Genomic DNA, 20,786 nt, shown 5'->3' on the forward strand with positions numbered 1-20,786 from the left:
TAATACATTTTATTTATAGGTGCCTTTCAGACCCTCAAGGTCACCTTACAGTAACACGATGGGTGAAACTGGGGAGCTCATGGCACACCCATGTTTCTGCCTGTAGAACTGAGCCTTGTATGTGAAGTAGGTGGAATGAAGACACAGTTCAAACACACTTGGTGGATGCTGAGAGTGGTCCTGTTGCTGAGGTTGGTGTCATCCTGTAATCTCTTACGAACTACCTCCAACGCTTCCGTGACTGGGATGCAAGTGGAGAGAGATGTAATGTCGTATGAGACCATGGTTTCATCTGCCTCCATAATGACATCTCTCACCTTCTCAACAAAATCCAGGATGTTCTGGATGTGGTGTTCAGAGCTGCCTACCAACGGGTTGAGGATCGAAGCCAGAAGCTTGGAGATGTTATAGGTGACCTAGTTGATCATGCAGACAATCGGTCTTAAAGGTGCACCCTGTTTATGTATCTTCAGTAAACCATACAGACTTGGTGTGGCTCTGGTATGAGGTCTGGTCGATAGCCTTGTCTTGTTCTAACTGCTTCAGACAGTCTATCACCCTCTTCCTGTAACCACTTCCTGGGTCTCATTTCAGGGGCTCAAGTGTTTTTGTCACTGAGCAGTGACAACATGCTAGCTTCAGTTATTGTGCAGATATACTGTTTATGAGGTTTAGTCAGCTGAGTCTGAAGGAGTCACCTGATGATGATGAAACGTTTCTCCCACTGAAAACGTCCAGGTGAACAGAATCAACCTTTGGGATGTACCTACCTGGATGACCGAGTGTGCATCAAGCCTTTGTTAGATGTATTACAGTGTGTTCTTCCTGAGTGCACCTAGAGGTTTGCACCTTGTTGTAAACTCTCTGTCTCTTGGTCTACAGCTTCCCAGCGATGCTCCTGCCATGTTCCTGACCTGGCTTATGTTTCCAATCATTTTAATAAATCTGTCATCATCCACTCTTCTGAGCTGCTCACTGCTCTCATTGTTGTTTCTGCTCTCTGATTATTTTATTCTTGTATTATCAGCCTAGTGATGGCCTCCTTCACTGACATCTTTCATGTCGTGCTTACAGTTAACGGTTATATCAGCTCTGTTATCTGTTATCAGCTTCATTAGTCCTGGAATGATGAGGGAACAGGCTTCACCTTTCAGGCAGGTGACAGTCCAGTGCCTTTGGGGATTGTGTGTAAACATGTTCGTGAAGTATTAAAACCAAACTTTTATGAACGCCTGAGTTAAAGCTGGGCGCGAGCGTATGCAGCAGCGTCTGAGCGGCTGCGTGTGGAGGTTGGTGTTGATATAAAACCGGGGAGAGATGCGGCGTTTGATTCCTGCCTCGATGACACCAAATGGAAAATTCCACTTTCTGCTGCAGACAGGAAGTGTGTGCGTACAGGACCAGAGAAGAAGAAGCTCAGAGCGGCTGCAATAACACGCGTGTAACCGCAGCCTGTTTAACACATCAACACGTATCGTACATGTGCGCTGCTGGGGGGGGGGGCACCCCTGACAGGCCAGCAGAGGAGACAAGGAGGATAAAGAGGAGCAGAGAGGGAGGAAGTAGGGCAGCCTCACTGCAGGGGAGGGGCAAGAGCTGACAGACAAGGGGGGTGAGTCACATAGAGACAGACAGAGAGAGAGAGAGTGAGGAAGGGGAGGGAGGGCTGAAGCTGTGAAGCATCAGAAACAGCAAACACACACAGACAGACAGACAGGTTCATCCACACAGCATCAGCAGCTTCTCCATCTTCCTCCTCCTCTTCCTCCTGCTCGCTGCTGAAGGAGGCCATGAATTTATAGCTGTCTCCTCCTCCTCCTCAGCAGGATGCTCGGTGAGTGTCTTTGATCCTCTTTGTCCTCCGATCAGAAAAATGTGCTGCAGTGGATTTCTGCTTTGTGTGTGTGTGTGTGTGTGTTGGGGAGGTGCGTGCATGCTGCCGTCTTCCACCTGATTTGCATTTCCATGCATGATTCGTTTCTGTGTGTGTGTTAGCATGGCTGCAATCTGCACATAGCTAGCGTGCTATGCTGTGTTCCTGTGTGTAGCACACAGCATAGCAAGGTTACACACAGACACACACAGACATGCAGCATTAGCCATATAACCAGCTTGTTAATTAAGACAAGATGACGAGCTAACCGAGCAACACACCCGTCCTGCTGTGTGTGTATAAAAAGCTAAAGAGGGTCATCATCATCTTGTTTATCATCAGTTCAATTCAATTTTATTTACACAGCGCCAAATCACAACAACAGTCGCCTCAAGATGCTTTTTTGTAAGGTAGACCCTACAATAATACATACAGAGAAAAGCCCAACAATCATATGACCCCATATGAGAAAGCACTGTGGCGACAGTGGGAAGGAAAAACTCCCTTTTAACAGGAAGAAACCTCCAGCAGAACCAGGCTCAGGGAGGGGCGGGGCCATCTGCTGTGATTGGTTGGGGTGAGAGAAGGAAGACAGGATAAAGACATGCTGTGGAAGAGAGACAGAGGTTAATAACAGATATGATTCAATGCAGAGAGGTCTGTTAATACATAGTGAGTGAGAAAGGTGACTGGAAAGGAAAAACTCAATGCATCATGGGAATCCCCCGGCAGCCTACGTCTATTGCAGCATAACTAAGGGAGGATTCAGGGTCACCTGGTCCAGCCCTAACTATATGCTTTAGCAAAAAGGAAAGTTTGAAGCCTAATCTTGAAAGTAGAGATAGTGTCTGTCTCCTGAATCCAAACTGGAAGCTGGTTCCACAGAAGAGGGGCCTGAAAACTGAAGGCTCTGCCTCCCATTCTACTTTTAAATACTCTAGGAACAACAAGTAGGCCTGCAGAGCGAGAGCGAAGTGCTCTAATAGGGTGATATGGTACTACAAGGTCATTAAGATAAGATGGGGCCTGATTATTTAAGACCTTGTATGTGAGGAGCAGGATTTTGAATTCTGGATTTAACAGGAAGCCAATCATCATCACTGCTTAGTGTTGACCTGTCCACCTCAGACACCGACAGGCTACGGTGCCTTAAACCTGCAGTCCAGCAGGGGGAGACTCTGCTGTGATTTGTTAGGAGTGAGGAAATGAGCCCAGGTGTTATTCAGGTCTCATTGGATAAAAAGTGATGGTTGTCATGGAAGAGAAGGTCCAGTCACAGTCTGAGAGGAGCGGGAAGCAGGGGGAGGGTTCTGGGGAGGTGGCGTGCAGTGGATCGGACGCTGTGATGGAAATATCGTCACACAGTTTCAGTTCAACGTACCAAATCACAGCATTGCCATGATGTCATTCACTGGTTAGTGATGCCTCCATGTTCATGTTTCCAGAGGTGCTAATGCTAATGCTAGCAGAATCATTTAGTAAGAGTGACATCAAATCAAATTGCACAGCCTTCATGAATGGTCTGTTAGTACAGTAACCTCACAGCAGCCATATTATTGTCAAAAAGGCCACGCCCCTAACATTGCAGACTAAAACGTTTGAGTTATAACAACATGCTTTCCTGTGCACGTGTTATGAAGGAGGAAGCTTGAGTATCAAGCTGTAAACATGTTTATTTCAACATGGCAGTTTGTAGGGACTGACTCACTGCTGCCTCTGCTGCATGGCAGAGGCACTGCAGGTGTGTGGACGAGTGCATTTGGCTCTCAGTGTCCAAATACACCAAAACTACTGGATGGGGTGTTTGAGGTGAGAGGAGGGCTGTCCATCGGACAGTCGGCTGCTGGTCATCGTTCGTACTTCCTGTTGTCGTGTTTACGTCTGTCAGTGATCAGACTCTGACCGTGTCCGTTCACACTGACTCTGTAAGCTCTGCAGCCTCTCCCTGAACTGTGACACATTTGCACATGATAAATAAATAAATGTTGTGGAGAAGCCGAGATCAGCTTTGTTTTCTGCATCGGAGTTAATCAGGTCGGCGTGTGGTGGCTGCCTCCCTGCGCACTCCGTCAGAGCTGCTGTGGTTGTGTTCGGTCCGGAGGACAGGAAGCTGGGTTTCTGCTTGTTAACAGCTCCGTGGAGGAGTGAGTTATGTAACGAATGGAGGCCTGTGTGGTGGAGACATGCAGAGGTCTCCTCGCTCAGTGATGAACGTGGCCTCAGAGGCTGGTGGAGCATCGAGGCACCGCAACGGGATCTTTCCCAGAGGTGCCCTTTGTTTTAATTCTCGGGCTTTACGAGAGCAGCTGTGCATGATTCACAGCTCAGAATAATCCATATTCATACTCAGCCTGCATCCTCTACCTGAAAAACCCTTCCCTAAAATGCCACTTTCTTCTGAGGGGCAGCACCTCAGACGCATTTCAGAGCGTCAGACATGAAGTCCAGGTGTGCCAATGAGGAGCATCATCTCACGATGCAACAGGAAGCACCAAGCCCAGCATGACATCTGTACGTGTAATCACATGTGCTGCAGCAAAGTTTGGAAGCAGATGAAATGACTCTGGCTGAATATGAATCCTGAGCTTTTACTCCATCACTGGCTCGTACATTTGTTTCTAACGCCGCGTCACACTGTAATACTTCAGAACCGCCTTCTTTTATTAAATGTAACTTTACTTTATGACACCTCAAATGTCTTGAAAAGTATCAAACTGATTGGCTTGTGCTGAACCAATCAGAGGTCCTGATTAGGTTCTCCTTGACCTCCTGAGCTTCAGCCCGACAGTTGTTTCAGCTCCACCTTGCTCTACAGCTCCAGGTGAACCTGATCACACTCGCTGCATCACTCGGTCTCTGTTGTCAGATCCAAGTCAAATCTCATGTTCATTTTTCAGTGTAGATCACCTTCTTTGTGTCCCTGGAGACGTCCAGGAGACGTCCTAGACTTCTCTGACAATCCAGGTTTGGGATCCATGCCTCTGGAAACTCGATGAGTGCGTCTTCCTGTCCTGTTAGTAATCACACTGTGTATGTTTGTTTCAGGTGTGTGATGCGTCGGCTGCGTTGCGGTAGCCAGGAGTCGTTGCTAAGCACTGGCTGTGTATCGTCTCTCGAGCTCAGGATGGACCAATCAGTGATTATTAAGCCGGTTCACTCATCCCTGCTGGGACAGGACTACTGCTTCGAGGTGACGCAAACAACACACACAAACTGCAGCACTCCCAAAACCGAGGTGTCCCAACACAATCATTTACATACTGCTCTGTGCCTGCCTATTACACCAGCCTATTAATCAACCAAAGACCCAGACAGACTTTTAATTCATTTGAAAGCCTGATGCTTAGCCTCGTCCACCCCAGCTGTAAAACTCAGAAACCAGTCTTACTTGTTATCATCTATCGTCCACCTGGGCCTTACACAGAGTTTCTCTCTGATTTCTCAGACTTTATATCTAATTTAGTTCTGAGCTCAGATAAAATAATTATTGTGGGTGATTTTAACATCCATGTAGATGCTAAAAATGACAGCCTCAACATGGCATTTAATCTGTTATTAGACTCAATTGGTTTCTCTCAAAATGTAAAAGAACCCACCCACCACTTTAATCACACTCTAGATCTTGTTTTAACATATGGCATAGAAACTGAACATTTAACAGTGTTTCCTGAAAACCCTCTCCTGTCTGATTATTTCCTGATAACATTTACATTTACAATAATTGATTACACAGCAGTGGAGAGTAGACTTTATCACAGTAGATGTCTTTCTGAAAGCGCTGTAACTAAGTTTAAGAATATAATCCACCCACTGTTATCATCTTCAATGCCCTGTACCAACACAGAGCAGAGCAGCTATCTGAACGCTACCCCAACAGAGGTCGATTATCTTGTTAATAATTTCACCTCCTACCTACGTACGACTCTGGATACTGTAGCTCCTGTGAAAACTAAGGTCTCTAATCAGAAGTACCTGACTCCATGGTATAATTCTCAAACACGTAGCCTAAAGCAGATGACTCGTAATCTGGAGAGGAAATGGCGTGTCACAAATTTAGAGGATCATCATTTACCCTGGAGAAATAGTTTGCTGCTTTATAAGAAAGCCCTCCACAAAGCCAGAACATCTTACTATTCATCACTGATTGAAGAAAATAAGAACAACCCCAGGTTTCTCTTCAGCTCTGTAGCCAGGCTGACAAACAGTCAGAGCTCTGTTGAGCCAACCATCCCTTTAACGTTAACTAGTAATGACTTCATGAACTTCTTCACAAATACAATTTTTATCATTAGAGAAAAAATTACCAGTAATCATCCCACAGATATTATCTACAGCTACTCTTAGTACCATTGATGTTAAGTTAGACTCTTTTTCTCTAATTGATCTTTCTGAGTTAACTTCAATAATTACTTCCTCCAAACCATCAACCTGTCTTTTAGACCCCATTCCTACAAAACTGCTCAAAGAAGTCCTGCCATTAATTAATTCTTCGATCTTAAATATGATCAACCTATCTCTAATGATCGGCTATGTACCACAGGCCTTCAAGCTGGCTGTAGTTAAACCTTTACTCAAAAAGCATCTCTAGACCCAGCAGTCTTAGCTAATTATAGGCCAATCTCCAACCTTCCTTTCATATCAAACATCCTTGAAAGAGTAGTTGTCAAACAGCTAACAGATCATCTGCAGAGGTTTATTTGAAGAGTTTCAGTCAGGTTTCAGAGCTCATCACAGCACAGAAACAGCTTTAGTGAAGGTTACAAATGATCTTCTTATGGCCTCTGACAGTGGACTCATCTCTGTGCTTGTCCTGCTAGACCTCAGTGCAGCGTTCGATACTGTCGACCATAATATCCTATTAGAGCGATTAGAACATGCTGTAGGTATTACAGGTACTGCACTGCAGTGGTTTGTATCATATCTATCTAATAGACTCCAGTTTGTGCATGTAAATGGAGAGTCCTCTTCACACACTGAGGTTAATTATAGAGTTCCACAGGGTTCAGTGCTAGGACCAATTCTGTTTACATTATACATGCTTCCCTTAGGCAGCATCATTAGAAGACATAGCATACATTTTCACTGCTATGCAGATGACACCCAGCTCTATCTGTCCATGAAGCCAGATAACACACACCAATGAGTTAAACTGCAGGAATGTCTTAAAGACATAAAGACCTGGATGGCTGCTAACTTTCTGCTTCTTCATTCAGATCAAACTGAGGTTATTGTACTCGGCCCTGAAAATCTTAGAAATATGGTATCTAAGCAGATTCTTACTCTGGATGGCATTACCTTGGCTTCCAGTAACTCTGTGAGGAACCTTGGAGTCATTTTTGACCAGGACATGTCCTTCAACGCACATATTAAACACATATGTAAGACTGCTTTCTTCCATTTGTGCAACATCTCTAAAGTTAGAAATATCCTGTCTCAGAGTGACGCTGAAAAACTAGTTCATGCATTTATTACTTCCAGGCTGGACGACTGTAATTCATTATTATCAGGAAGTCCTAAAAACTCCCTGAAAAGCCTTCAGCTAATCCAAAATGCTGCAGCAAGAGTCCTGACAGGGACTAGAAAGAGAGAGCAGATTTCTCCTGTTTTGGCTTCCTGTTAAATCCAGAATTCAAAATCCTGCTCCTCACATACAAGGTCTTAAATAATCAGGCCCCATCTTATCTTAATGACCTTGTAGTACCATATCACCCTATTAGAGCACTTCGCTCTCGCTCTGCAGGCCTACTTGTTGTTCCTAGAGTATTTAAAAGTAGAATGGGAGGCAGAGCCTTCAGTTTTCAGGCCCCTCTTCTGTGGAACCAGCTTCCAGTTTGGATTCAGGAGACAGACACTACCTCTACTTTCAAGATTAGGCTTCAAACTTTCCTTTTTGGTAAAGCATATAGTTAGGGCTGGACCAGGTGACCCTGAATCCTCCCTTAGTTATGCTGCAATAGACGTAGGCTGCCGGGGATTCCCATGATGCATTGAGTTTTTCCTTTCCAGTCACCTTTCTCACTCACTATGTGTTAACAGACCTCTCTGCATTGAATCATATCTGTTATTAACCTCTGTCTCTCTTCCACAGCATGTCTTTATCCTGTCTTCCTTCTCTCACCCCAGCCAATCACAGCAGATGGCCCCGCCCCTCCCTGAGCCTGGTTCTGCTGGAGGTTTCTTCCTGTTAAAAGGGAGTTTTTCCTTCCCACTGTCGCCAAAGTGCTGCTCATAGGGGATCATATGATTGTTGGGTTTTTCTCTGTATGTATTATTGTAGGGTCTACCTCACAATATAAAGCGCCTTGAGGCGAATGTTGTTGTGATTTGGCGCTGTGTAAAAAAAAAATTGCATTGAACTGAATTGAATTGACCTGCGTTACCTCACAATTCCAGCAGAGGGCAGGGCAGAATCCCAACTGTAAAACTGTAAAACACAAATATGACGAAGCTTCGTGATCGAGGTTTCTGATCACCATCAGATCCATTGTTGTGTTTCACACGAATCAGTTTCCGACTTGTTTTCATTTATTTTTTACAGGTTTTCATCTCAACTTTCAAAATGTCTTTTATTTTGAAAGAATGTTTATCAGAATAACCGCAGCCTCGTTTAACGCCTTCAAATCTACCAGAGGAAGTGACATTATTACAGAACATCTGTTCAACCAATGATTTTCATCAGATTTCCACGTCTCCTTCATCGAGCTGTAAATCAAGTTTAAAGTCTCACAGCTCCGATGTGCAGCCATCGCCTTACTGAGCGTGCTGAGTAACAAAATCATTCACTTTAGTTCAAAGTGAAAATCTTCAAAGAAAAGTTTCTGCTGCTTTCACCTCTCAGATTATTTTACAGAGAAATGTTTACATTGTTTAGCGACTTTATCACCAAATGGTAATGTCTCTGATTGGAATGTGCTCATTTTGTATAAAACCACTAGCTCTAATCTGGCTTAACAGAGAACCGATAACCTCGGCGGTGTTATCTCTGATGAACGCCTGACTTTGTTGAGCTGCGTGCGGCCCTGAGACTCGTCTGCATTTCATCCACACAAACGGCAAACAGAGTTTCAGGAACTACAGATGTTACCTGATCGGACACATTGAGGTCAGAGTCATCATCCGAGATGGCTCTGACTGTAACCCTCGTCATCAGGACTTTCTCATGGTTGGAAACATTTTTCTGTCATGTTTTGTTAATCAGGTCACAAAAACGATCCAAAGCTTCTCTCTCAGAGGGACAGCGTTTGGTTGGAAGACACAAGGGTTTCACTCAGCTGACATCGGTGCCCTCTTGTGTCTCCGTGGTTGCCTGTCTCCTAGGTAACAACCTCGACGGGAACAAAGTGTTTCTCGTGTCGCTCAGCAGCAGAAAGAGACAAATGGATGGAGAACCTGCGACGTGCTGTTCACCCCAACAAGGACAACAGCCGGCGGCTGGAGAACGTGCTGACGGTGTGGGTGGTGGAGGCCAAAGACCTGCCCGCCAAGAAACGGTAGGCGGCGCTGCACCAGCCCACCTGCTCCAAGTATCACAGTTACATCTGTGAGCTGCAGGGAAACAGTAGAACAAACAGTAATCCTACTATGTTTAGTGCAGGTAGTAACTAGATTACTTCTACTACATGTAGTAATCAGAGCATTTGTGCTACCGGCAGTAATTAGAGTATCGCAGACATTCCTGCAGTTTAACTAATCCGGTCGTTAAGTGATGATGCGACGAATCCTACTTCTAAAGTAGTCTGCGTTTAATATGGCTTTTGTGTTGTTAACATGTTTAATGTTTTGTATTTTCTTATATTTGATCTCAAAAAGCTCCTAAAACAGTCAGTGATCACTGTTGACCTCCCTCGGCTTTTATTACCGCTAATCATTTATTTAAGCTCAGTTTTTAAAACCTTAGGATGTAACTACAGCCCAGCCCATGCAGCAGTATATGAATGACTAACCTCGTATTGTGGATGGATTATCTCAGTTGTTCTCCTGGCTGAAGTTTGGTCCGTTTACAGCATCCTGCCATGCGATTACATTTGTTCCTGACCACCGAGAACACTCACGTTAACTTTTATCGAGTGGAAAAAAAGTTAGCTTGTTTATATTATGCTAACATAGCTGTGTCGCTAGCGGTCACGTAGCACATCATTATATACCAGCTAGCCAAACTTCAGTAACCCTACAAACGTCACTGCTGTTTAGTTTTCTGTCTTCATTTATGCTGGAAGTGATAACAGAGCTGTACGTTTGAATTTGTTTCCAAAACCCCGCAGTCAGGACATGCTATATTGTATTTAGATAGAAGCTAGCGAGCTAACTCCCTGCTAACTTCTAACTCCATTAAATGTCATAAATTCCGTTTTCATGGATGCCTGGATGTTAAACTCAATTGTTACACCTGGTAGAGCAGAACGCTGATCATTTTATTAAAGATGAAAGACTTTAGACAGTTTTTCAACTCTCAGTAATGCCACAGTGATCGTTTGATATATGGACCTGCAGCGGAGTTTAGGCCCAGACACGGCTAGTGACGTCAGACTTAACGACCGGATAGTGTGTGTGGACACATAAAGTTGGGTGTCATCTGCATAGCAGTGTAAATGTATGTTACGCCTTCTAAAGGTGGACGTGGCTCGCACTGTGCTGGCGCTAGCTAGAGCGAAGGACCCAACATCTGTGTCGCGCTGGGTGCTGCAGTCAATTTTTACAGCTGCTGTACGTGTACGAGATGCGCCCGCTTCCTGTCATTTCCAAACACGTATCTCTGACTTTGTTTAGTTAGTGACGTTTCCACAGCACAGCTCTCCTGCCGAGGTCCACAGAGACATGAAACAAATGACTTACTCAAAGCAGTTGTACTATGAGCACGGCGTGCGCGCGCCCTCGCTGGCGTGCACTTTGCTTGACGCAGCAGGAAACTGCTGCAATCGAAATGAATATGTTTCTATTAGATTACTGTGATTCAAACCACTTGCAGTAATCATAGTACTTGTACTGCATATAATAACTGCAGGACTTGTGCTGCAGATAATAATGGTAGTACTTTTACTGCAAACAGCTATTGCAGTACTTATATTGTAGATTGCTGAAGTGTGCTGCAGATAGTAGTTGTAGTACTGTAGGTATTTATTTATTTATTCTGTGTACTACTGAATCTGTTTATTTGTATTCAAACACAGTACTGCTGTACTTATTCTTAGTTTATGTGTAGTTTTACAGTTTGCACCTTCGATCCATGAGGACGACATTTCACACGACCCGACCACTAATCACAGTACATGTACTGCAGGTACTTCTGCGAGCTGTGTCTGGACGATAGCCTCTACGCTCGGACGTCCTGTAAGCTGAAAACTGACAACATCTTCTGGGGCGAGCGCTTCGATTTCAGCAGCCTCCCACCTGTCGCCTCCATCACGCTGCACCTGTACAAGGACACCGACCGGAAGAGGAAGAAGGACAAAAGCAGCTACGTCGGGTTAGTCAACATCCCGGTCGCCACGGTGACTGGCAGACAGCTGGTGGAGAAGTGGTACACACTGAGCACGCCCAGTACAATCCGAGGTATGTAGATCCACTCGGGCTCGTGCGCTGAGGTGTCTCATTTGTGTCACCCTCTTAACCTGTCCCACCCGATTTCAGGTAAGTCGTCTGTGCCAACAGTGAGGGTCAAAGCACGTTACCAGAGTATCGTCATCCTGCCGATGGAGCAGTACAAAGAGTTTGCGGAGTACATCAGTTCCAACTACCTGCTGCTCTGCTCCACCTTGGAGGCCTCAATCAGCCTGAGAGCGAAGGAGGAGCTCGCTGCTGCACTCGTGCACATCCTGCACAGCACGGGCAAGGCCAAGGTAACCCCGCCCACCACACCTGAACTCTACACCTGGCCTGCCACCACCACCTGTTCTTCTTTCAGCCCAGTGACCTTTCACCCCTCACTGCAGGACTTCCTGACCGACCTGATGATGTCAGAGGTGGACCGTTGCCGTGACAACGACCAGCTGATCTTTAGAGAGAACACATTGGCGACCAAAAGCATTGAGGAATACCTGAAGCTGATTGGACAGAAATACCTACAGGATGCACTTGGTACACACACACACACACACACACACACAAGCCCCCCTGTGTGCTTATTGTGATATTTATTGATCAGCTGTGTGTGTGTGTGTGTGTGTGTGTGTGTGTGTGTGTGTCCAGGTGAGTTCATCAAAGCTCTGTACGAGTCTGATGAGAACTGTGAGGTGGACCCGTCTCGCTGTGCGACCTCTGACCTCGCGGAGCATCAGGCCAACCTGAGGATGTGCTGCGAGCTGGCATTTTGCAAAATTCTTGACTCATACAGGTACGCACACAAGATCACGCACACCACTGACGCTCCAGGCCGGCACACGCTGACTCTTGCCGATTGTCACTCAGGGTCTTCCCCCGGGAGCTGAAGGAGGTGTTTGGGTCATGGCGGCAGGAATGCGGCAACCGAGGACGGCCAGACATCAGCGAGCGCCTCATCAGCGCCTCGCTGTTCTTGCGCTTCCTGTGTCCGGCCGTGATGTCGCCATCACTATTCGACCTGATGCAGGAATACCCTGATGAACGCACAGCGAGAACCCTGACGCTGATCGCCAAAGTGATTCAGAACCTTGCCAACTTCAGCAAGTACGCCACGGCTTTTATTGTGAAACAATACAGGGCTTTTATTTGGAAAGGACAGCAGCCTTTTTTCTAACGGGGTGTAGGCCTTTTATTTTGATGGAATACAGGGTTTTTATTTTGAAAGGACTCCAAGGCTTTTATTCTAAAGGAGCAAAGAATTTTAAAAAGAATTTATTTTGAAAGCAGTTTAGGGCTTTTTTTAAAGGACTTTTATTCTGAAGGAGTGATGAGTATTTATGGTGAAGGAGTGGAAGGCTTTTAGTTCTGAAAGGAGTTCAGGACCAGTATTCTGGAAGAAGCCCAGGGCTTTTATTGTGACGTACCAAGCCTGTTCTGAAGTAGTGCAGAGCTTTTACTTTGAAGTCTTTGTACCTGCACTGTGCACGGCTACCTGCCAACTGTATGCGTGCGTGCATGCTGACCTGCTGACGCTGGCGGTCTTACCTGTCGCGCAGGTTCGGCACTAAGGAGGAGTACATGCTGTTCATGAATGACTTTGTGGAGCGGCAGTGGAGCAGCATGCAGCGCTTCCTGCAGGAGATCTCGAACCCCGACGGGCTGAACCACACCGCCGGCTTTGACGGGTACATCGACCTCGGCCGTGAGCTGTCCAGCCTGCACACCCTGCTGACTGAGCTCGACCAGGTAATGCACCTGTCTTGGCAGATGACTCACCTGCCTGCCCAGGTAACTCCCTGACTGCTCTCTCTCTCTGTTTTCTCCAGTCGTGCCTGTCGAAGCTCGGCCCTCTTCCTCGAATCCTCAGAGACGTATCGGCAGCGCTTGCCAATCCAGGGCGTGTGGCCAGTGCAGGGGGCGTATCTGTTTCTTCCCCAGAGCCTCAACGTGTAGTGTCTCCGCCCCCTCTCTCCCCAGCCCCCCTGTCTCCGCCCCTTTCTCCACCTCTGGCGACCTGTAATCCCTCTGTTGGCCTGCAGGGCAGCATGGGACTTGATGGAGGGTTAGCATCCTGTGTTTCCTGTTAGCATTAGCATCCCCAGTGGTAAACAGAGAGGGTTCTCACATGGAGCTTCTGCACATGCTCACAGTTGTCTGTGCATGCCAGCGCAGGAAGAGTCTGGCTGATGCATGGCTTAAATATCTGACGTGTTATCTGTGTGTGTGTGTGTGTGTGTGTAGATTGGTGGATTTCACCAGACTCCCCTCGCCGACTCCTGAGAACAAAGACTTGTTTTTCGTCACTAAAGGGTCGAGCCTACAGCCTGCATCAGGTGACCTTTCACCTCTCTTCTTTATCCACTTTCCCATTTCTCCACCACTCTGTCACCCCTGACTCTTCCTATGATGTCACTTTCTCCAGGCATGCAGGGTTCTCCAGCACCAAGCTCATCCTACTCAGAGTCCAATGAGAATGAGGCAGCGTTTGAAATGACCAATGGAGGTCGGAGAGAGGGGTCCGAGCTGAACAACGAGAGCCGCAGCTTGTCTCTGGTGGACCTGCATGACACCTCCTCTGGCGACGGCCTCGACGATGGTCAGTGGCAGCGCAGGACGGGGCTCCTCCCCCTCTCCTTCCAGAATCCCGTCTATCACATGACCACCACATCACCGCGGCAGCCACAGCAGCAGCAGCAGGCCGACGCCACACCCTCAGACGGCTCGGTGGGGTCGCAGGGAAATGCAGACGACAGGAACACCATGGTGACCAAACCGGCGTTTCTTACCCAGATGTCAGTGGGACTGACAGGGGGGGAGAGGGGGGAGAGGATGTCTGCTATGTCGAGCAGCAGCAGTGGCGAGGAGTACTCGCGGCGAGCGCTGTCCCTCAGCGAGACACTCACAGGTAGAGTCCAGGGTCGGGGGTCAGAAGCAACAGGAAGTGTTTGTGTGTGTCAGTGCTAGGACCAATTCTGTTTACATTACAGGGAGTGCAGAGTTATTAGGCAAATGAGTATTTTGTCCACATCATCCTCTTCATGCATGTTGTCTTACTCCAAGCTGTATAGGCTCGAAAGCCTACTACCAATTAAGCATATTAGGTGATGTGCATCTCTGTAATGAGAAGGGGTGTGGTCTAATGACATCAACACCCTATATCAGGTGTGCATAATTATTAGGCAACGTCCTTTCCTTTGGCAAAATGGGTCAAAAGAAGGACTTGACAGGCTCAGAAAAGTCAAAAATAGTGAGATATCTTGCAGAGGGATGCAGCAGTCTCAAAACTGCAAAGCTTCTGAAGCGTGATCATCGAACAATCAAGCGTTTCATTCAAAATAGTCAACAGGGTCGCAAGAAGCGTGTGGAAAAACCAAGGTGCAAAATAACTGCCCATGAACTGAGAAAAGTCAAGCGTGCAGCTGCCAAGATGCCACTTGCCACCAGTTTGGCCATATTTCAGAGCTGCAACATCACTGGAGTGCCCAAAAGCACAAGGTGTGCAATACTCAGAGACATGGCCAAGGTAAGAAAGGCTGAAAGACGACCACCACTGAACAAGACACACAAGCTGAAACGTCAAGACTGGGCCAAGAAATATCTCAAGACTGGTTTTTCTAAGGTTTTATGGACTGATGAAATGAGAGTGAGTCTTGATGGGCCAGATGGATGGGCCCGTGGCTGGATTGGTAAAGGGCAGAGAGCTCCAGTCCCACTCAGACGCCAGCAAGGTGGAGGTGGAGTACTGGTTTGGGCTGGTATCATCAAAGATGAGCTTGTGGGGCCTTTTCGGGTTGAGGATGGAGTCAAGCTCAACTCCCAGTCCTACTGCCAGTTTCTGGAAGACACCTTCTTCAAGCAGTGGTACAGGAAGAAGTCTGCATCCTTCAAGAAAAACATGATTTTCATGCAGGACAATGCTCCATCACACGCGTCCAAGTACTCCACAGCATGGCTGGCAAGAAAGGGTATAAAAGAAGAAAAACTAATGACATGGCCTCCTTGTTCACCTGATCTGAACCCCATTGAGAACCTGTGGTCCATCATCAAATGTGAGATTTACAAGGAGGGAAAACAGTACATCTCTCTGAACAGTGTCTGGGAGGCTGTGGTTGCTGCTGCACGCAATGTTGATGGTGAACAGATCAAAACACTGACAGAATCCATGGATGGCAGGCTTTTGAGTGTCCTTGCAAAGAAAGGTGGCTATATTGGGCGCTGATTTGTTTTTGTTTTGTTTTTGAATGTCAGAAATGTATATTTGTGAATGTGGAGATGTTATATTGGTGTCACTGGTAAAAAGAAATAATTGAAATGGGTATATATTTGTTTTTTGTTAAGTTGTCTAATAATTATGCACAGTAATAGTCACCTGCACACACAGATATCCCCCTAAAATAGCTCAAACTAAAAACAAACTAAAAACTACTTCCACAAACATTCAGCTTTGATATTAATGAGTTTTTTGGGTTCATTGAGAACATGGTTGTTGTTCAATAATAACATTATTCCTCAAAAATACAACTTGCCTAATAATTCTGCACTCCCTGTATACATGCTTCCCTTAGGCAGCATCATTAGAAGACATAGCATACATTTACACTGCTATGCAGATGACACCCAGCTCTATCTGTCCATGAAGCCAGATAACACACACCAATGAGTTAAACTGCAGGAATGTCTTAAAGACATAAAGACCTGGATGGCTGCTAACTTTCTGCTTCTTCATTCAGATCAAACGGAGGTTATTGTACTCGGCCCTGAAAATCTTAGAAATATGGTATCTAACCAGATTCTTACCCTGGATGGCATTACCTTGGCCTCCAGTAACACTGTGAGGAACCGTGGAGTCATTTTTGACCAGGACATGTCCTTCAACGCACATATTAAACACATATGTAAGACTGCGTTCTTCCATTTGTGCAACATCTCTAAAGTTAGAAATATCCTGTCTCAGAGTGACGCTGAAAAACTAGTTCATGCATTTATTACTTCCAGGCTGGACGACTGTAATTCATTATTATCAGGAAGTCCTAAAAACTCCCTGAAAAGCCTTCAGTTAATCCAAAATGCTGCAGCAAGAGTCCTGACAGGGACTAGAAAGAGAGAGCAGATTTCTCCTGTTTTGGCTTCCTGTTAAATCCAGAATTCAAAATCCTGCTCCTCACATACAAGGTCTTAAATAATCAGGCCCCATCTTATCTTGATGACCTTGTAGTACCATATCACCCTATTAGAGCACTTCGCTCTCGCTCTGCAGGCCTACTTGTTGTTCCTCGAGTATTTAAAAGTAGAATGGGAGGCAGAGCCTTCAGTTTTCAGGCCCCTCTTCTGTGGAACCAGCTTCCAGTTTGGATTCAGGAGACAGACACTATCTCTACTTTCAAGATTAGGCTTCAAACTTTCCTTTTTGCTAAAGCATATAGTTAGGGCTGGACCAGGTGACCCTGAATCCTCCCTTAGTTATGCTGCAATAGACGTAGGCTGCCGGGGATTCCCATGATGCATTGGGTGTTTCTGCTTCACTCACTATGTGTTAACAGACCTCTCTGCATTGAATCATATCTGTTATTAACCTCTGTCTCTCTTCCACAGCATGTCTTTATCCTGTCTTCCTTCTCTCACCCCAACCAATCACAGCAGATGGCCCCGCCCCTCCCTGAGCCTGGTTCTGCTGGAGGTTTCTTCCTGTTAAAAGGGAGTTTTTCCTTCCCACTGTCGCCAAAGTGCTGCTCATAGGGGGTCATATGATTGTTGGGTTTTTCTCTGTATGTATTATTGTAGGGTCTACCTCACAATATAAAGCGCCTTGAGGTGAATGTTGTTGTGATTTGGCGCTGTGTTAATCCAAAATGCTGCAGCAAAAGTCCTGACAGGGACTAGAAAGAGAGAGCAGATTTCTCCTGTTTTGGCTTCCTGTTAGAAAAATTCAAAATTCTTCTGTGGAATGTTCTAATCGCTGTAATAGGATATTATGGTCGACAGTATCGAACGCTGCACTGAGGTCTAGCAGGACAAGCACAGAGATGAGTCCACTGTCAGAGGCCATAAGAAGATCATTTGTAACCTTCACTAAAGCTGTTTCTGTGCTGTGATGAGCTCTGAAACCTGACTGAAACTCTTCAAATAAACCTCTGCAGATGATCTGTTAGCTGTTTGACAACTACTCTTTCAAGGATGTTTGATATAAAGGAAGGTTGGAGATTGGCCTATAATTAGCTAAGACTGCTGGGTAAAACCGAAACCAAGATCTAGAGTGTGATTAAAGTGGTGGGTCGGTTTTTGCCATTAGCTACAATCACACTCACAACCAGCAAATTGCTTTATATTTTTGGACGAGGCCTGAAGTTTGAGGATCAGGTCTGATTTACCTTTGATTGCTCCCACCTTTCAGGTAGCTCCGTCCCACCTCGGCAGAACTCCTCGGGCCCCCAGAGACGAATTGATCAGCCTCCTCCTCCGTCCTCAGCTCCACCCGGACCTCCTCGAGGCCGGACGCCTCCCAGCATGCTCAGCGGCGGCAGTGGTGCAGGATCCGCCTACCCCCCACGTCCCACCTCTGGCAGCATGATGTCATCGAGCCCTGATTGGCCAACCAGCAGCCAGTCGCGGCTCAGACAGATGTCGTCATCGTCCAAAGGAGATAGCCCTGAGAAGCAGCGGCCAGCTGCCAAGGTAACTAGGCTGTTACCACGGTACCATGGAGTCATTTTGTTCAGGCTTTCCTGATTTAATGATCAGATGCAAGGAGGCGGTCCTCCATACTTGTTTAAAGCTTTTTCTGAAGTGACCCACCCAGAGGACGTACCTGGACTGTCTAAGGTCGTGGGCGGTACCTGTTCAGGTGTGTTTGTGTGTCCAGGCTCCGTCTCCCTGCGCGTTAGACCGTACGGCAGCCTGGCTGCTCAACATGAACTCCACCTCCTCCTATGGTGAGGCTGAGGATGATCGCCATGATGACAGCCTCGTGGAGAAGGTAAGGTTCTCAAAGTTCTGGGTCAACACTGGTTCTACTGGTCCTGCTGGTTCTGACGGTATGTGTGTGTGTGCAGTACCAGCAGGAGATTGCGTTGCTGCAGGAGAAGTTGCGCATTGCTGCACTGCGTCAGGAGGAGTGTGAAGCACGTCTGATGGTCCAGGATCAGCAGAATCAGCGCATGCTGCAGGAGTACCAGGTCTGTGACCCACCTGCAGAGAAGCTCAGTCACATGACACAGCAAGACCAATAGCAGTGTGCGTGTGTTTTAGGCTCGTTTGGAGGACACAGAGAGTCGGCTAAGGAGACTGCAGGACGACAAAGACCTGCAGATGAACAGCATCATCAGCAGGTGGGAACACCTGTGTGCATTACCATAGAAACAGTACTTGAGGGTTGTGCTTGTTCACCTTAGCAAACAGACAACAAGGAAAAAGACTTCTCAGCAGCCACCTAGAGGTTGAACTGTGAACTGCAGCACCAGCTCCACTGAGCTCGACCGATTCAGATGTCAGAAATAATCAACTTCACCTGACACCTGTCAGGTGCCTGTCTCTCTGTCCGTCTGTCTGCCCGTCTGTCTCTCTGTCTGTCTCTCTGCCTGCCTGTCTGTCTATTTGTCTCTCTGTCTATTCATCTGTCCATCTTTCTCTCTGTCTGTCTGTCCGTCTGTCCGTCTGTCCGTCTGTCTGTCTGTCTGTCCGTCTGTCTGCCCGTCTGTCTCTCTGTCTTTCTGTCTGAGCAAATGTCTGTCTGATCACCTGTCAGTCTGTCTCTCTTTTTATCTGTCTGTCTGATCACCTGTCTCCCTGTCTGTCTCTCTGTTTGTCTGTCTGTCTGATCGCCTGTCTGTCTGTCCGTCCTTTTGTCTGTCTGTCCTTTTGTCTGTCTCTCTGTCTGTCTGATCACTTGTCTCTCCATTTGTCTGTCTGTCTGATCACCTGTCTGTCTGTCTCTCTGTTTGTCTGTCTGTCTGATCACCTGTCTGTCTGTCTCTCTGTTTGTCTGTCTGTCTGATCACCTGTCTCTCTCTCTGTCTGATCGCCTGTCTGTCTGATCACTTGTCTCTCCGTCTGATCACCTGTCTGTCTGTCTCTCTGTTTGTCTGTCTGTCTGATTACCTGTCTCTCTCTCTGTCTGATCACCTGTCTCTCTCTCTGTCTGATCGCCTGTCTGTCTGATCACTTGTCTCTCCATTTGTCTGTCTGTCTGATCACCTGTCTGTCTGTCTCTCTGTTTGTCTGTCTGTCTGATTACCTGTCTCTCTCTCTGTCTGATCACCTGTCTCTCTCTCTGTCTGATCGCCTGTCTGTCTGATCACTTGTCTCTCCATTTGTCTGTCTGTCTGATCACCTGTCTGTCTGTCTCTCTGTTTGTCTGTCTGTCTGATCACCTGTCTCTCTGTCTGTCTGATCACCTGTCTGTCTGATCACCTGCAGGTTGATGGCGGTGGAGGAAGAGTTAAAGAAGGATCACTCTGACATGCAGGCTGTGGTTGACTCGAAGCAGAAGATTATAGAGGCACAGGTACGTCTCCATCACCTGAAATCTGTATTTGAAGCTTCAGAGTTTACAACTGTAGAAGTGACCATATTTTGCCCAGTGATGGTGGAAACAGGTGGAAGTGCTCATAAGCTACTCCAGCGTCATTATGGCGTCTTAAAAGACGTCTCGAGCTGTTCTCCATCCCGGAATGAAGCTAACAGTAGCTAGCATACCTGAGTTTTGATGCATGTCTGTAAAACCATTTTATGCGTACGACATCATAATTAGGTGAAATATGTTAGTGAAAAACATTTAATGTTCTTCATATTTAAAGCGTATTAGCAGCACAAACAGGAACAAATGTAAAATCCCGCCTCCCTGTGACAGCTGACTAAAGATCCCAGGTGGACATAAGTGGACCTGCAGGTTTGTTTTGAGCTTACTGTCTCACCTGCCCGTCTCACCTGTCTGACTCTCAGGAGAAGAGGATTGCGAGTCTTGACGCAGCGAACACTCGTCTGATGGCGGCTCTAACTCAGCTGAAGGAGCGTTATGCCGTGACATCACAGAGGAACGGCCTGTCTCCGAGCAACACGTCATCGCTGCAGATCACCGAGAACGGAGAGTTCCGCAACTCTGGCAACTGCTGAGCTCTAACTGGCTGTACTGCAAGGAGAGGGAGGTGCTTAGCCTTACGAGGCCCATAGAGGCGGGGCTAACCCATAGACTTTTACAGATGAACCTCTGACCTTAATCAAACTCATTTCCTGTTTTGCACGTTTTCTCTTTGAACTAGTTAGAGTATGACATCATATCCCGTTTACGTTTTGGTACTTCCTGTTACAAATCAGAAAAACGGTCCCGAAACCAAAATGGACATTTTATGACAAGACATGAAGCAACCCCACCTGTACGTGG

The 20,786-nt window shown here is 46.6% G+C and overlaps 1 protein-coding gene across 2 annotated transcripts in view; it reads left to right on the forward strand.

Moving 5' to 3' along the window:
• LOC309718883 (disabled homolog 2-interacting protein-like) overlaps positions 1 to 20,696 on the forward strand; it is a 35,375-nt gene extending 14,679 nt beyond the window's left edge. Inside the window, exons 7-23 of one of the 2 annotated variants that reach the window (XM_082554492.1) lie at positions 4,919 to 5,063; positions 9,191 to 9,363; positions 11,151 to 11,422; positions 11,501 to 11,709; positions 11,803 to 11,947; positions 12,059 to 12,203; positions 12,278 to 12,514; positions 12,967 to 13,156; positions 13,237 to 13,472; positions 13,652 to 13,743; positions 13,833 to 14,315; positions 17,802 to 18,082; positions 18,270 to 18,383; positions 18,460 to 18,582; positions 18,656 to 18,735; positions 19,823 to 19,910; positions 20,348 to 20,696. In XM_082554492.1, the coding sequence (XP_082410618.1) occupies positions 4,919 to 5,063; positions 9,191 to 9,363; positions 11,151 to 11,422; positions 11,501 to 11,709; positions 11,803 to 11,947; positions 12,059 to 12,203; positions 12,278 to 12,514; positions 12,967 to 13,156; positions 13,237 to 13,472; positions 13,652 to 13,743; positions 13,833 to 14,315; positions 17,802 to 18,082; positions 18,270 to 18,383; positions 18,460 to 18,582; positions 18,656 to 18,735; positions 19,823 to 19,910; positions 20,348 to 20,518 (3,184 nt within the window). In that variant the 3' untranslated portion in view covers positions 20,519 to 20,696. Of the gene's footprint in view, positions 1 to 4,918; positions 5,064 to 7,368; positions 9,036 to 9,190; positions 9,364 to 11,150; positions 11,423 to 11,500; positions 11,710 to 11,802; positions 11,948 to 12,058; positions 12,204 to 12,277; positions 12,515 to 12,966; positions 13,157 to 13,236; positions 13,473 to 13,651; positions 13,744 to 13,832; positions 14,316 to 17,801; positions 18,083 to 18,269; positions 18,384 to 18,459; positions 18,583 to 18,655; positions 18,736 to 19,822; positions 19,911 to 20,347 lie in introns of those variants that run through there. The other variant, XM_082554493.1, reaches the window with a different exon arrangement.
• The last annotated feature ends 90 nt before the right edge of the window (positions 20,697 to 20,786 follow it).

Source organism: Aulonocara stuartgranti (genome assembly GCF_965226115.1).
Source record: "Aulonocara stuartgranti genome assembly, chromosome: 12".
Classification (NCBI taxonomy): Eukaryota; Metazoa; Chordata; class Actinopteri; order Cichliformes; family Cichlidae; genus Aulonocara; species Aulonocara stuartgranti.